Here is a 17,178-nt window from a genome sequence, read left to right on the forward strand (position 1 = left end):
CATTGAATGCCTCCGCTTTTTCTTCATCCTTATTAATCAGATGACGATCTTCAACAAGTATGGCTCCAATGTTTTCTTTAGATCTCCTTTTGCTATTAACATACTTAAAAAAGCCCTTCTTCTTGTCAGATACAACACTGGCCAGTTTCAACTCTAATTGAGCTTTTGGCCTTTTGTGTCTTCTCCCTGCATATGCGAACCACAGCTCTGTAATCTTCCTGCAAAGCCTGACCTCGCTTCCAGCGATCGTACAATTTCTTTTTCCTCTTGAGCTCCACGAGGAGTTCCCTGCTCAGCCAAGCTCGTCTTCTGCCCCGCTTGCTTGACTTACGACACAGTGGAATTGCCTGCTCCTGTGCTTATAAAAGGTGGTTCTTAAAAACTGACTTCATTAATATTGATTTAACTGAACACAGTTAAATCAGCTTCAGGAACTTTTTCCAGAATTAACATGTAATGCTGTAACAATAAGTGAAAAATAAAAATCTCTTTGCAAATATCAACAAAGTTATGATTGCCAGGGATATACCCTACAGAGGTCATCAATCTTTCTAGTGTAAAATACCAGGCTATTGTTTTTTTTTTTTTCCAAACTGGAGACTGTGTCAGGACAAATATAGCATAAGCCAGGTCATCCCATTTCTCAGAAAGACAAATGACTGTAACTCATTGATTAGAAATACTTTAGCCCTGTGCTGGGCAAGAGCTCCCAGCTCTTAGAGCTCCCACTAAGATCCAAAGTCAGCAAGAGATGCCACTTTCCATGAAAAACACTCCCGAGACCTGCCAGTCCTGAGCTACCTGCCATTCACAATGTTCCCACAATCACAGCATCTTCCAGATTGACTCCTGTGCTCCCAGGCAACCTTGAACGATCAGTGTTTTCCCTCCCTCTGATAACAATAGCAGTAGCAACCCTCAAAGCATGCAGAAAAATATGTTCAAATGTTTACATGCTGTTACTATAAAAACACAGATCTCTCAAACATTGGCTCTCACCAAGGCAGTTGCTGAAGTGCAATGGATTTAACGTATTTTGGTTTAGAAACAAAAGCGTTCCCAATAACTTCTACAGCTTGGCTCCATATTTCACAGTAATAATCACTCTAAAGGAGTAAAACTCCAAAATAATTTGTTTCCCTGCTAGCTCTCCTTACCAGATTACAACACAAAATACTCATGTGAGTGATCCAAACTTGAGGGTTTTTTCACTACAACACAAAAAATATGCAAAAAATCATCCCTCAATGTAGCTTGCTCTCTCAATTTCTTACCTGTAGCAAGCAAAACTAAAGCTTGCAAAAATACTTGCTGTGTTTTAAAAGAGTTTGTTTACTTGTTTTGATCACCCATCCCCCCATACTGGTGATTTATAGGTTTCCCTAAAATACAACGTCAAACTGAATAACCGTAAAATATTTTGAAAAAGGAAACTGTCACCTCAAGTCTAAATATACTATATTACTATACAGAAATATATACCAACAAATTTGTATTTGAATGGACAAACTTACAAAAACGCTGTATTTATTTACAACGTATACTTTTTACCATTACTATGTTGCCATATTCTTCCTTTATAATGTGTTTAGACTAATGGCATTTATGACAAGCAAATAACCCTAACAGCAACTGAATGTTTTATCAGGACAACAAATATACAGTCTAAAAATTCCACAGTTCTTACACAAATGTTTCTGCCACTTTTCTAAGCAATACATAGCAATACTTTTGTTTCCAAGAACACTAAATATATGTATATATATAGATGTTCTCTATAACGTGCACTGTTGCACTGTATCACTTTTTAAATGCACATGCTTTAAATATTTTTCTGAGAGTCTAGTATAGACTCTTATTAAAAACACCCAAAGTTTTCAACTAAAAACGTGTTGCCAACGGTCATCCAGAGCAGGATTTTACAACCAAATTATAAAAGCCCTAAATCTCAAGTTTTATAATACCATCAGTGAGACAGTCTCAACTGTAGCGACGAGACAGGCGCCGCTATAATGTTAACAGCCAGTACGTAAACATTAATGCAGCCTAAGGGGGGAGCAGGGGGCAATCCCAGAAGGGTCCCTTCAGAACTGCCACAGAACTTTTAGGTGGCTGTAGTTAAACTTTCTTTGGCTTAATTACTTACAAAGGGCAGGGAAAAAAAAAAGTTAGCCAGGGAGTAAGAATTAATTTCATTAAAACTGTAATTGTGTACCTTCTTAAAGCTTCAGTTACAGTTCTTGAAACTCACTAGAACACTATTTTTTGAACAAGAGTCCAACAAACTGAAGTTTGCCATTTAGCTATTAGCAAAACACAACTTAAATGGTTTTGAAACATCAGCACATTTACAAAACACTTAAGAGAACATCATTCTTTTCCTTGAGAGTAATCACAGAGGTCTTAAATACAGGCTCTTCACTGAGCTATCAGACTTCTTTGTCTTAGAAATCAGTAAGGTACAACCGATCTAATCAGATTTCCAGTAATAGGCTGGCTTCAGGCAAGTCTCAAATCACATTTCAACAGCTCCATTCACAATTTTAACAAGAATACTCAGTTACTTCCTTGCCTTCTAACAGTCTCGGTGCTTCTAGAACAAGGTAGTACCATGTCTTTCAGTCTAAACCACATACCTCCTCCTCCTCCTCTGCTATATGCTCAATTCTTGTTGATAACATTTAATAGATGTTGAAAAAAATGACAGGAGACTGTAACTTTGAATTACAAACAGAAGCCAAAAGATGTAAACAAAATATTCATTTTTCAAAATTACAAACAAAATTGCTTCTTATCACCAATTTGAAACAACACCTATAGGAGTAAACAAGGAGTACACGGGTAAAACAGCTCCATACAAAGGTTAATAAAATGCATGTAATGATTTCTTGAGGAGGCTTAACAAAATTAATGTAACTGAGTCATACCTCTATTTTTGAGGAGACATTAACACCACTTTTAATGTCTAACACTACAAAACTAAATTCTGTGACAAAAGAATTGCATATTTTTCTTTAACAGGAGACGTAAAAAAGGTGAAACTGTAAAGAAAATTATATTCTTTTAAATACACTTGTGCAAGTGCACCTGTTAGAAGCTTACTTATTATAATACAGCCATAGTTATTATGACAATATATACATAGAGTATTAAAATGTTGAAGTCACAGCCAAATAATCAAAAGGAATTAGAAAAATGTACATTCTAATGAATTGTGTACATTTCTCTGGGAAAAGGGAGTACTTCCCTTATTTGCAAAAACATTTTCTTTGCATCTGAAAACACATAACACACCAGTAACACCTACAATATTTTTTGTTTCATTTCCCATTTTTCAACACCTCTGCCAGAGCTATAAATACAGGGAAAAAAAAAATGGCAGGACTAACACTAAAAACGATTAAAAAGATTTGTACTCTATGAGATAATGTGAAGTCAAAAATCAGCTGAAATTTAACTCTGTGCCCTCTTAGCACTTCTCAGAGCATCAAACGTACACCAGCTATGCAGCTAACAGATGTCCGACTGTCATTTATAAATTCTGCATTGGCCAGTAAGGATGCTTCCTCCTAATCCTAACAGGCAACCCACACCGCTTGAGAGTACCAGAAAAAGGCAAAAATTCTGAGTTACTCCTACCAGAGTAAGGGACTAAAGGCACAGAATATGAATCTGCACATTACAAACACATAATCTCCATGTTTACATATCTACATTCAATTATTACCTAAGAAACAGTTCTTATCAAAACATTACTTAATGATAATAATGTGACTAGTTCTCTTCCAGTAATCTCACAGAACATTTATAGATACATATACAAAAAAGTTTACAAGAGTTCTTACTCCTTGGCCCTTTCCACAGATCCTAATAAACTAGCTTTCACAGACAGGATAACCATATTTTATAATCACCAAACATACTAACGTGCAATTTATAACTTTATAGAACTGTAGCGGCATAATATAATGCAGATCATTTCCTGAGTCTGTCTGAAGTTTCTCTGCAATGTCACCTCCCCTTCTCATTGCCAGTGCCATGCAAATTTGCAATTATGTATTACACAGATACAAACCATAATCAAACTAGTTCTGTAACACATTAGAAAACACGCTCCTCCTCAGGATTATAATGCGCCTAGACAAGCTATCCATCTCTTTTTCCCATTCTTCCGTAAGAGTTATAAAATGTACAAGGCTGGCACACATGAACAGCAACACTCAGAAGAAAATCTGATTTACAAGCCTGCTGTTCCCAAGTTCAGGACTGACAGGGATGCTGTGCAAGCAAATGCCAGTGAGGTACTTAAAATAGGGTATCCACTTGGGAAGAGATTAAGTGATTAAGTTTGATGTTGCTGCCAGCTGCTAGTAGCAATTCAAAGGGCTAGAGATAGGTTTATGAACTCAAATCAGGACTTTTTCCCACCTCCCTGATTTTTCAATACCATTTGTTGTAAGCTACTCAGGATACGACTGAAAATGCCACTGTGTCTCCATGTCAAACGTCAGTTTCCTAAGAGACTACAAGTCTATTAAAATTTGATTTTGCCTGTAACAGAAGCTAACAAACAAACAGATGTGAAATCAGAAAGTCATATTTCACTAAGTCTGTCAGCAGCAGCATTTCACACATTATACATAGCTAGCATCTGATAACATACCAAACAACTTCATATTTTAAAAAAACTAAACTTTCAACCTTTTGATGCCACTTAACCATTTTTTTTTTCATTGATAACAGCGACCCCACATTTTCAGCTGCGTGTGTTAACTGCAATACCAACGTTGCCTTTCTACATTTTATCTGATGCAATATAATGTGAACTTTTTAGGCAAAATACCTTAGGTCACACATTTTGGATTCTGACAGAAAGGAGAATAACCTTCCAGGAATTAAGTATTTCAGCATTATTCATTACATACATGCTGTACCAACCTACTTCTGTCATTTTCACACACCTCTATTTCAACTTTTATTTCTTTCAAATTTCAGATGCTAAATAGGAGCCTGTTAACACGTCAAAGCTTTCATACTTTGCCACTAAGACCTTTAGAAATCCCCATTTCTAAATCAGACAACCAGCCTGATTTCTTCCCCTTTAACGTTATCTAGAAATATTAGAAGTCTGACGCACAAAATCCTCACATTGTAGCAAGTCTGTAGGAAAAGTTAAGCTAGTGCTGTCACTGATCAAAGGGGGAAAATGCATTTGCTCTCACCACAAAATGACACACTGATGCCAACGGCAGCTGGAGTCTAAGCAACTAGACAAAGTTCTACCAAAATGTATCCATTATTTAATAAAGTGATTTAGAAGCACTCCCACCTTTCCAGAACTTCTTAGGCATCCTCAATCTTCAAAAACAATGGATAATGCATTCTTTTAAAAGGACAGAACTTTGACAATCTTACCTAGAACTTGGCTTGGGCCTTGCTTCCTCCATGACTAAAGTTTAGGAATGAGGCCTGACAGTCAGTCAACAACATGATGTATATGTATTTGCAGTTATTTTGAAATGACTACTTAAGGAAGTTTCAGATATTCATAGTAACCAAAAGTGTGTTCACATCATCTCTAGTACTAAACCTCCCTCATCATCTTTTAAAGAGTAATCTCTTACATTACCTTTTTGTCACCTTCTCTACTTTGAATAAAACCTACTAACTAGATGACTAAAGCATCTCATTCCATACTGAAGTAATTAAGCATTGTAACTTTCACTCTTGATACAAGCTACTAATACCAGTTGAATTTCAAAACATTAAAACCTTACAACCCAGGATTTCACCTGCCACCATTCATGGCCACACTACAAATGGCAGCTTTCCGCTACTCTTGGATCACTCACAGCTTTCTTCCCCCCTCTTCATGCTTTCATAACGAACTTCCCATATATAGCTGAACTTCGGCACCTTTCCTCAAGTGAAAGGCTTGGCTTTTCATCCGATTTGGACTACTTCAGCTCTTCCAGTCAGTTTTTTCCACAACATGCTATTACTCCTCTATCTTAACTAATGTCACGTTGTTAACTCAAGTCATCAGCAACTTTCATTAGCATGCTCCTTTTCTGTGACTAATTGCAAACATTATTTAAAAAAAAAAAAAAAAAAAAACACCAAACCACAGCTTCAGTAGGAAATCCTAAGCAACCGAGCTTCATCGGGCAATCCTAAGCAACCCAATTACACATTAAACAAGAAAAACAAACCACAAAAAAGAAACTGAACGTTTGTAAAGTGTTTTTTCACTGTAGCTTCCTAGATTTAAATCTAAGATTGCAAAAGAACACTATTTCAAATGAACTACATTTCCAGCATTCTGAAACAAAACCACTGAATTGTCAAATGTCAATCATCAAATGACCAAAACAAGAGATATTATATAAACTGAAAATCTGTAAACACAAACCGTACCTGCTTTTCCTTTCGATGAGAATAGCCATATAAGAAGCAGGTAAAGCAGCACCAAAGCCAGGAGACCAAAAGTAGAATTTCCCAAGTAGCTTCCTGAAAATGTAATTTGTACACATATTACATGCAAAGCAACCAAAACATCGATGTACAACACCATATTTACCTTTATCATAAAATTATGCATGCTTAAGATTAATTTTGTCCCTTTACATTAATCAATACTTACAAAAAAATACTAATCATTATATTTTTACAGTTGGATAGTTCTCAGAGTGGTTCCCACAGTGCTTCATAAACATTAAACACCTGAACTACTTCATTAATTTATCCATTTCAGTTAAAGGATTACTTTGCTTCAAAGAAAGCAGTACTTTCAAGAGATGTTTCTGAGAAGTTGCAGATATTACAGAAAAATCTTCTAAAAGAACTTATAGCTGCTCCTCTCTCTGCTACTTGCCCAAATACATCTTCAGGAAGATGTGCCTTGTGGAACGTAGGGAAGTAATCAGGTGAGCGAGAAATCAAATCAAATTATTATAATATACGTCACGTTCCAAAGACAGATAGTCAACCGATGCTAAAAACAGTGAACCACCCATTTACAGTAAGCCAAGGAATCAATCTGTACATTGCAACTGGAAGCAACAGTGACATCCCAGTTCTATTAAGAAAGCTCTCATTTTTTGCAACAAGATCTGGGTTTCACTCAAAGAGTCCACACAATTTCAACTACCAAAATTCCTCCAACATTAAGAGTTGAAAAAAATAGTTACACAAATGACAACATCTAAGAAAACATTTCTATAAATTGGTCACTGTTAAAGGAGGAAAACCAAAATGCATGTCAGACACAATGGCAAAGAGGTGCCACATTTGGTCTGTTCTGGACACCTGCACCTTCAAACTAATTCAGGTTGATCACAGAAGGAAACAATAGTCAGGCAGTCATGAAATTTGGTAGCGTGATAATAAACGTACTTCAATGACACCAATGCTGCTCAGCTGATAAGCACTATCAGTTCAGGGAAACAGTGTTACAATGGAGTCTACCCTTCTAAAAACACAGCGAACAAAATACAACAAACAAAACGGCAAACACATACAGGGTAGAAAAGGAAATTTTCTTAGATAAAATTTCATGTTGACAACAGAGAGAACAAAGATCATTAATCAGTAACATCTGATTAGCCCACTGTCATTCTTGCTGTAAAAGGCATGATCAGCCTCATTTTATACTTGTCCTGCAAAAATAACATTCGCAGTGAGCAATGCCAGCTTATGTTCGTAAGTGAAAAGAGAGCCAGTATATCAGCAGCAAGTGATGTAATGGCAATTACACACACTGTTCATTCCCATGGCTGCAAAAGGATAATTTCTCAGGATGACAATGCCAAATGCTGCAGGAGCTGAAGTTCGTTATTAGGACTCTCTTGGAAAGCAATTACTGTATGAAGTTTCAGAGAAGCCATTTTAAACATCTTACTAAGTATGAACACATCTTACCAGACACACCTGTTAAGTAACAGAACAAATGTCTTTTCTGTGGGAACGAAACAGGAATTTGTTCTTTTGGCATGGTTTAGAATCCCTCTACGAATGCTTACATGTTCAGTTTGATAAGATTTTGGAAACAAGAGTAACATATTTTACATAATAAAACCTAGCAGAAATTAAAATGTCCAATCAGTAAGTGAAGCATTTAAACTTCTGCTAAAGTAAATTAAAACAAGCTTTTGTTATTATTTGCATGGTTATTTTCACATGGTCTGTTTCTACCCATAGATAGAAATTGAAATGAGAATGAGAAATTGGAATGAGAAATATGAGTTCTTTCAGGTTATGCATCTAATTCCTCAATGTACAGCTGTATCCAAAACTCAAAGGCTGGTTGATACGTAAGGTTGAATCTCATTAAGCAAGTTAATGTAAAGCTGTACGTGGACAAACTTAATTACTCTAGTTGCTAGACTAAGAGAACCGTGTCTTCATGAAGTTTTGCATTTAATAAAACCAAAAACCTAAAAATCACACCTTTCATTTAACAGAGTCAACACTGGAGCCTAGCACTTCCATCTGAAGCTCAGACAGATGTAGTCTTCTGGATCTCACCAGCGGAAGAGATTACAACCCCCAGCTGGCCTGTCACACATCCGTTACAGAGATCATCACTCCCACAGCTCTGCCAACAGAGCAGTCTGCACAGATTCCCTAATTCACTTCAAGAAAAAAAAGGAGAGAGAAAGGAAGAAAAAAAAGGAGAGAGAAAGGAAGAAAAAAAAGGAGAGAGAAAGGAAGAAAAAAAAGGAGAGAGAAAGGAAGAAAAAAAAGGAGAGAGAAAGGAAGAAAAAAAAGGAGAAAGGACAAAAAAAAAAGTCAGCCAAGTTAGCTTAGTAATCCCTTCTAGAATGAGAACATCTATCCACATCCTAAGCCGTTGCTGATTTAGATGTTTTTGAAATTTTGCCCACCTATGAAATGCTGAGAGTATTAAACAATGCCTGAAATTATTTTAATTGCACTTACTTGCGTTAAGTTTTACATCCTTGAAAATATTTGCAGCAGTTTCAATTCTAGGGGTTTTCCCTAGCTGAAAGGAAGCAAATAACTACAAGAGCATCAAAAAGACGTATTAGCACAAGCCAGACTTCTCACTGACAATTACATTTCATACTTAGGTCTTTTAATTGTTACTGAATGACTAAGACGTATCTTCAGTATACACAGTGACTGAAGATTCATACCTTGGTAAAGGTATGGACAGACAAAGTGGTCACTTTATCCAGGACACCCTATATGCCTGCCACCACATCTCCTCCTTGGTGCTACAAAAGAAGGAAACGGGCAACTCTTCTCAAATCAGGAATTGTGCAGGTAGTTATGAGGTTAACATGTCCAGCTACAAACCCTTTAATCTGTTGCTTTGGACTAGAACTCCAGGAGGGTAAGATCAGTCAGCTGCATGGGCCTTGCTGGACAATTTTGCTTCCGAGTTACTGCTGCTCGTGCTATAATATACCTTCCAACCAAAAAAGATACAAAAACTGCAGCATGCATCCTGTTACACAAATCTATCACATCCCATCTCTCATAACTATCTAGAATCAGATCTAGAACATCTAGGTCTCCAAAGTCTCAGCCAATCTCTTCGCATGGTTGCAAATCAAGTTCAGAAATACTCAGGCCACAGTTATGCAGAACACCATACAGGTACTGATATTTCTTTGATGGATTAAAACATACGATACCAAATCGCATTCTGGGCTGGAGAATGACATACAATTACTTTTGCTCTCAGGGGCTACTGAAGGAAGTACACTGTATCACACAGCAATAAATTCAAGGAATCATACAAGTTCAAACAAAACATTAAAAAAACCAAATATGAAAAAACCCACACAAATTGGTTAAAAAAGATGAGTGAAGTCTCACATTTCCATCCTCCATCACCTACACAACAGCAGATGAGAGAAGGAAGCTTATATGGCTCAAGCTGCAAGACAATGTTGATATTAAGTACATTCCAAGTGAAGGACTTGTCAACGTCACGATCTTAGGAGAAGCTCTTAAAAAAAAGGCATACAGTACTCAACTTGTAAAGATGTCATGTATTTATACAGCTTTCTGGCTTGTTCTCATTTTCTCTCCAAGTAACACTTACTCGGCTCCTTGACCATATTAAAGTACTGAACTGACTTGTTCAAAGAACCTGTCCGTGACGACTCTCAAACACCTTCCTGATTAATAGTAGCTAGTTTAAAGTCCATCCCTGTGTAAGGATAGGACTGCTTTTTTCCTCCCGATGCATTACTTTGCACTTTTCTCTATCAAATTTCACAAGTGATTTTAATCAACAGATCTTTCTGAAATGAATGAGAGTCAGTTTTAGATTTCTGTATCCTAAATAATCTCATATAATCTCTCACACTATTATTCATCCCTCTTCCCAGATTCTCTAGGTATATCCAGAACAAAGGACACAGCAGGAACATTAGTGGCAACCTCTTCCTATTATGAAAACTGATTATTTAGTCCTTGTTTGGTTTCACATATTTTAACTACTTGCTGATCATTTACTAATTCTTGGAAGACCGAGGATCTTTCTTCTTGAAGAGTCCTAGCAAGCAATCTCATCAAAATCATTTGGGAATTCATGTATAATGTACCAATTGGAACATCATCAGATATCTATTTATCCTCCAAAGAATACCGATAAATTTGGAAGATATGACTTTTTGGATAATCATGTTAACCATTGTTTGTTTGAAATGTCATTTAATAGCTCTTGCATATCCTATTCATATCCTATTCACTTAATTGCTGAGGCTCTGAATTTTATTCCTGTCAGAAAAGCTGCCAAATACTCCTTATAATTGGACTTCCATGAACTCCAAGAGGTGTAATGCATAAGGCTTCCTAAATTCTTTCTTCTTTTGCCTCCATTTGTGATTTCAGTTCACCAGCTCCAACTGGCACCCCAGCCAACAGGCTGACATTTTTTATTTGTAAGTCCTGCAACTGCAGGTGGTGGGCAGTCTGCAGAGACCCTACCAGCAGAGATTCTGCTAGAGGCAACAACTCTTCGTGGGCATCTCTTTGCAACAGAAAACACATGTACCTCTCTAAAGATGTTGGTTGGTTACTCTGCTGCACAGCTATAAGAACAGTAGGGTAAGCATTTACATGTACCCCTTGTCACGTTAAATTGTTAGAATTGTCCTTTGCGTGATTTTGGCCTGGATCAACCCAAAGAATGCTTCAGGGGGACTTGGAAGGCTCATAGACTAGGTACCATTCCCACTACTCAGTCTACATCTGGCCATGCTGGTTTTTCTGGAGGTCAAAACAGCTTTAGACAGCTATGCTCCATGCAGGTGAAAGCGATGCCATACCAATTGGCTTCAGAGTCAGACACTAATCTCTTAGCTGCTTCATTTACTAGTACAGGCATAGTCCTAGATCTGCTAGATGGCTAGTAACCTGTTAGAGGAACAGCTGAAAACAATAAAACTTAAAACCACACCAGCTTAATTTAGAGAGTAACATCTAACTACAGTGCTGAAGTAAGGCACTGCAGATTTACAGGCAAGTACATGGCAGGATACAGAAGACTACTGTACAGCTCAGAGGAGTAAAGATAAATCAATATTAATACAACTCAGTTTGCTAGAAAAATTCATATTCTTTAGAGCTTGTTACTTAAAGATTCACTTTGAACTTTGCAAATGATTTACTTAAAAGCGTTCCATGGCTCCTCAGCCAGCTCCTCCTCTTCTCAGCCTTCAGCTTTGAAGCAAAGCTGAGAGGCCTCTAAACAGAACTAGAAGTAGGGCATAATGGGTTTGATTAACTTTTAGAGGGGCTGTTGAGTGCACTGTCAGATAACTTTCAAAAATTCATAGCTACTGTAGGCTTTACATGTCTATGTATAACATCTCTTACAATAAATGCATTTAGATCTAGGACATTGTCATGTTCATAAACAGGAAAGTTTAATTTTTAACTATCCTGATAGTTACTTGAAATATACACTGGAAACAGCTCAGAATACAGAAGCGGCATTTATACTCATTTTTCAGATCAAGTCTGTATCTTACAGAACCCCCGAAGCTGTGCTGGGATTTCCTTCATTTATGACCACAAATAAGGAAAGTACAAACTTGGCTGGCTGGATAAAGTTTAGGATAATTAAAAGGCATCACAGCCCCTGCATCAGGAAAATAGAAACCAACATCAAATTACATCAATTATTTCTAGGAGAGAAAGATTAGGCCTTCTCAGTTCCCCTCTAGAATATAATTGAATTTCCTGCAACAATGTATTTTGAATCAGAAGAACAGAGAAAAGGAAGCAAAGTGAATACATTGACTTTTTTACTAATTTAAAAGATTACAAAAATGAGAAGGAAAAAAAAGGTTCATATTCAAGTGTTAAGACCAGAAATCAAGATGATGGCACAGTTGTTGCTTTTTTTACTCCTACCCATTACAAACAAGCCTATTACAAAAAAAGACAAATTATTATATAAATTGAAAAGTTGCATAAAAATAGCTTTCCTATGACATTTTATTTTTAGGACAGTATACCAACCTTAGAATGCAAAAGCAAGCAACATACAAGGCCCCATTTGCTGTCAGAAAGGAAGTTGATTGCAAGATCTCAGGTAGCAGTTTGTGCAAATAATAGTCAAGTTTTCGTTTCCTGAGAATAGCTGCAATCTGAGGGAGGAGGGAAGAAAAAAAAAGGGGGGGGGACAAACTTTAATTCAGTTAGGCTCTTTGCTGCACATTGTAAAGAAAAATAAAAAAGGAAAAGGAGACATGCCCATTTAAGTAGTAAATAAAAGCCTCTTAAATTTGCTGGTTTTATGAACAATACCACAAAGATTTCCTTTGAACTTGTTCCAGCTGTTACAATATTTATACCAGGAAATACATCAAGCAATCCTAAATGGGAAGTATAGGAGGAATTTTATTACGTTGTTACCGTTGGCGATAATAGTCAGAAACATTGTCTGCCAGACATCAGAACTTTTAAGATGTGATAAATTTACGCTGAGTTTTGTATTCCAGACAATTGGACTATCACATAATTAAGGTCAGAATATCACTAAAGTAATCCAAATACACAGTGTCTATGAAGTGATGACGTATTTCTAAAGGTTTTTGACTCCACTTAACCAACTGCAAGTCCTCCAAAAAATTTTCACCATCTGCTGGAAGAACAACACATTCCTGACAAATTTTCTAGAAATGGTATGTCATCTCTAAAAAACTGCCTAAAGCAGGAAACAGGCTGGATCTAAAAAATAAATATTCTTTTTGGTCAGTTTAATGTATGGCCCATGTTTTATAAAGAACAGTTACTTAATGACTCAAACACTGAAGTCCTCAAAGTCCTTTTTATCCACAGAAATTCTGCAACTATCTAATGGGAAGGTGTAGAGAACCAGGCTCTTCTCAGAGGTGCACAGGGTAAGACAAGTGGCAACAGACAAGTTCAAATATGAGAAAGACAGATTAGACCTAAGGAAGAAAAATTTTCACTTGAGGGTGGCTGAATATTGTAGCAGGTTGCCCAAAGCGATTGTGGACTTTCCATCACCAGAAATCCTCAAAACTCAACTGGAAAAGGCCCCAAGCAACTTCATCCCACTGGCCCTGCTTTGAGCAGGAGGCTGGGACTATATGGCCTCCCTCCCAAGATCCCTCCAACCTGCGTGCTCCTGTGACTCCATGAAATTATACTCTGGGTGCACCATGAGACAGATTTTATTGTTTTTTCTTTTTAATAGCATTAGCATCTTTATCTGCACTGATCTCCCAGGGAGTCTCAAAAGTGGCAGGAGTTTTCGGTCAATGCTTAGAATTAGAGACGTTCCAAACAGAGCAAGCTTGATATTGCTGGTGTTGATGAGAACAACAAAAGACGTTCTGTCAGATCGGTATTGGCAACACCTCTCAAAGTCTCGGTTCCTCAATTTAAAAACATGGGGAAGGGAGCTGTTCTTCTGAAACACTGTCCACTCGTACTGAATAGCAAGTAGATGTTTTAGATTCAGAGATGGGCCAAGGATTCTGCTAAAACTAACCATAGGAAAGTTCTGCCAAAACCTGTTTCCAAAATGAAGCTTGAACTAAGGACTAAGGAGAAATACACACATGAACAGACTTCTGAAAACAGATTTACACATTACTTAATCAAGTGTCAAGACTGCTTAAACCATAATGGATTAGGCAATAACGCAATCCAGATAATCTTTCTGTTGCAGGAAAGTCTTAACGTAGTCTAAACGCCGGATCACTAGTTGCTACCTTCTCAGCTATTTCTAGCCTACTGTATGAAGGTCATGAACATTTGGAACAAAATAGCAATTTTTTTGTTTTAAGAACACAGACCTTACACCTGAAGTGTGAAGCCTTGCTTCCTCAGACCAAAGTGTCAGAAGTATAAAAGATTGGTATCTTATAAATTAATATCAAATCAAAGTCAAAAATTTACTTCTGTAGCTTCTCCAACAAGTTTTAGACTAATATAAATTTCTGCTTTCCCTTCTCTTTACTCTTCTATGCCCAAGTGAAAAATTGAAAAGAACCAGGAACAACAACGCACAAACCAGTCCAAAGAAACAATGCTCATGATAACCAAATGAGCTGTATGTGTAAGGGCAGTGGAGCTTGATGCATGCCCACCAAAAATAAAAAAGCCAAAAACAAATAACGCTCATCATTTTCAAACTGCTTTATAAACATCAACTAAGCTAAATGCTGTGTACAGCTGAAAACAGCCAAGAGCAGACCATGGAGCAGGCTCTCCTCCTCTCCTCTACCACCAATGGTGTGATTACATGGAAAAAATACCAGAGATACTTCTGGACACCACCTTGCTCTCCCTTTCAGTTCCACACACTTCAGAAAACTACTATTAAAGTTGAGGTTGGCAAGACAGAAAGATTATGAAATCTTTCAGACTGCAGCGGTTCATGGTTCCCACTGGGAAACACTTCGCTCAAGTGAGCTGGGAGGACACTGATGAAGGCCAAATTCTTACAACAAATGCACCGCTCAAGGCTTAGCAGCAGACGTCGGTAGCAGATAGCAGCATGGAAGGAGAAAGCATCAGGACATCCAGTAGAAACTTCCTCAGCAAACTATTAATCTCCATGAAGATGCTAACAGATGTAGCAGAAGGTCTGTAAGTTACCTGAGACTCCCTGTAGAGTCAGACAGACAGACAGAAATGAACATCTCATTGACATTATGGTCTCAACTCTCCAGCTATAAAAGGAACGTATGAATCCTAGGACACCTTTACTTAGGCACCTCAGGGTGGTCTGTATCAGGACCTTAGTGTTGATAGCTGCAAAAGTTACTTTGGGGTGTTATTCATTACAAGAATGAAGGACTGCAATTCTGATTCAGCTCACTGATCCAAACAGTTGACTATAGTGTATCCAGGAATGGCCAAAACCAGCTCCATATCTCCCATTACTTCTCCGTAATTTCTTAGTTTCACTCTTCTCTTTTTGAGATGGAGTGACAAGAATTTTACAAAATAAACTTCTTCAGTGCTTACAAATTATTGTAGATTTTCAGCTTTAGTAAGATAGCATGGCATGTCTGCAACACGAGTGGAGCACTGTTGTGTGAGATAATGCCACTGTGTTTGCTGCTATATGAAACCCAGACACAGTGCTGCCTCCCCTCAATCTCATGCTGCCCATGCTGCCTCACCTCACCTCCTAACCCAGAGGTTTAGCCGTAATCCAGGGAACAGAAGCAACACACTCCTCACACCACTGTAAGGCCATGATTTCACAGGAGAGAAAAGCTCAATCCACTTCCAGTGCTGCCTCTCCCTCTACTTTGTTTCTGAAGCCATGGGTTTTCTCCTGCCTATTACCCTTTATGAGAAGGAGAAGACTGCCCAAAAAATGTCTGGAACCAGGGAGAGGAGACTCCACCGAATACCAGTGGATTAAGACACAGGTTTCACTTATTCATGACTTCTCCTGGCAGACCACAGCAATGCAGCCTTACCTGCCTCAGGGTGAAGAATGCTCCAGCATCGCCTTTGACTAACAGCGGCTTAGGAAAACACCAGATCTGCTGCAACTTCCTACCCTGGCTTTCCATAAAACATTGAGTCACTCTTAAAATCTCCTATTTTCAAGGCATCCAACAACCTGGCCTTAGGGTATTTAGAACTACACAACTCTCTGGGATAAAGACTGTCATTAACAACTCCACCCTTCAATGGAACTTACATTTAACCAAGACAACCCTTCCCTGTACAGCACCACCTTTCCTTTTTAGGGAAAGAAAAAAAAAAAAAAAAAATCAGTAAGACTGTGGAAAAAAGTTTCACAGACACTAAGAGCTACCACTGACTGCACTGTTTTCCATTCCAGATAGAAGGCACACGGCTTTCACTTCGCATTTACATAAATACTGAATATCACCCATTTTAAAAAAAAAAAAGTAAAGTCAAACTGTCACCCTGTACACACATCTCTCTAGGGAAGAGACTACAAAGGGAATAAATGACCTAATGTAACCCATGTCCACCATATATCCAATATACCATAAAAACTCTATCACGTAAACCAATATGTTTGTCACCAACATTTAAAGTAACAGTTAGATAATGGCACTTTCTCAAGCAGATTTGCTCTCTGCAGGTAAAGAATATCCAAGTTTGAAATACTTACCTAACATCAGAGATTTATTTATTCATCAAGAAAAACTCCAACCCTATCAAAAATTAAGCATTTGAGTCAGTGTAGAGTATAATCACTCCTTGTAAGTTAAGTTGCAAGAATTCCAAGATATCTGGAAAGTAATAAAGAAAACCCACATTTCAAAAACTAAAACTGACATTTTCCTCTCACCACAATTTAAGTTTTCTTACGCTATGACGTTTTATGCACTAAAAAGAAATTTTAAGCAGTAGTACAGTCTGCAGATGCAGTCTTTATTTGGCCTGTGTAAGCATTAAACAGACTTCAGTACTCATTATCCACAGCCCATACCAACAGCTGAGCTGTTTGCCTGTAACAGCCTTTGCAGCCCTTCCTGCAATTTAACTCCACTTTCTTCTCTCTCAAAACCAGCAGAGCTCAAGCCACCAGAGCTCTAAAAATAGGATAGAGACCAGCCTTGCTAACATTTTTACGTTCTCATTTTCTAACACAGTCAATTAATAAATCCTGTCTTTCCCAACCTCCCGTAAGAAATACTTTTCTAGATGCCCAAACACTCAACA

General features: G+C 37.6%; 1 protein-coding gene across 1 annotated transcript in view; it reads right to left on the minus strand.

The window, feature by feature from the left end:
• TMEM135 (transmembrane protein 135) overlaps nucleotides 1-16,694 on the minus strand; it is a 185,485-nt gene extending 168,791 nt beyond the window's left edge. The window contains exons 1-3 of the mRNA XM_019473930.1: nucleotides 16,625-16,694; nucleotides 12,505-12,632; nucleotides 6,418-6,510 (exon numbers count right to left, since the gene is read on the minus strand). Coding sequence (XP_019329475.1) covers nucleotides 6,418-6,446 — 29 coding nt within the window. The 5' untranslated portion in view covers nucleotides 6,447-6,510; nucleotides 12,505-12,632; nucleotides 16,625-16,694. The remainder of the gene's footprint in view (nucleotides 1-6,417; nucleotides 6,511-12,504; nucleotides 12,633-16,624) is intronic.
• Nucleotides 16,695-17,178: the final 484 nt, after the last annotated feature.

This window comes from Aptenodytes forsteri, unplaced genomic scaffold (genome assembly GCF_000699145.1).
Source record: "Aptenodytes forsteri isolate BGI_AS27 unplaced genomic scaffold, ASM69914v1 Scaffold376, whole genome shotgun sequence".
Taxonomy (NCBI): Eukaryota; Metazoa; Chordata; class Aves; order Sphenisciformes; family Spheniscidae; genus Aptenodytes; species Aptenodytes forsteri.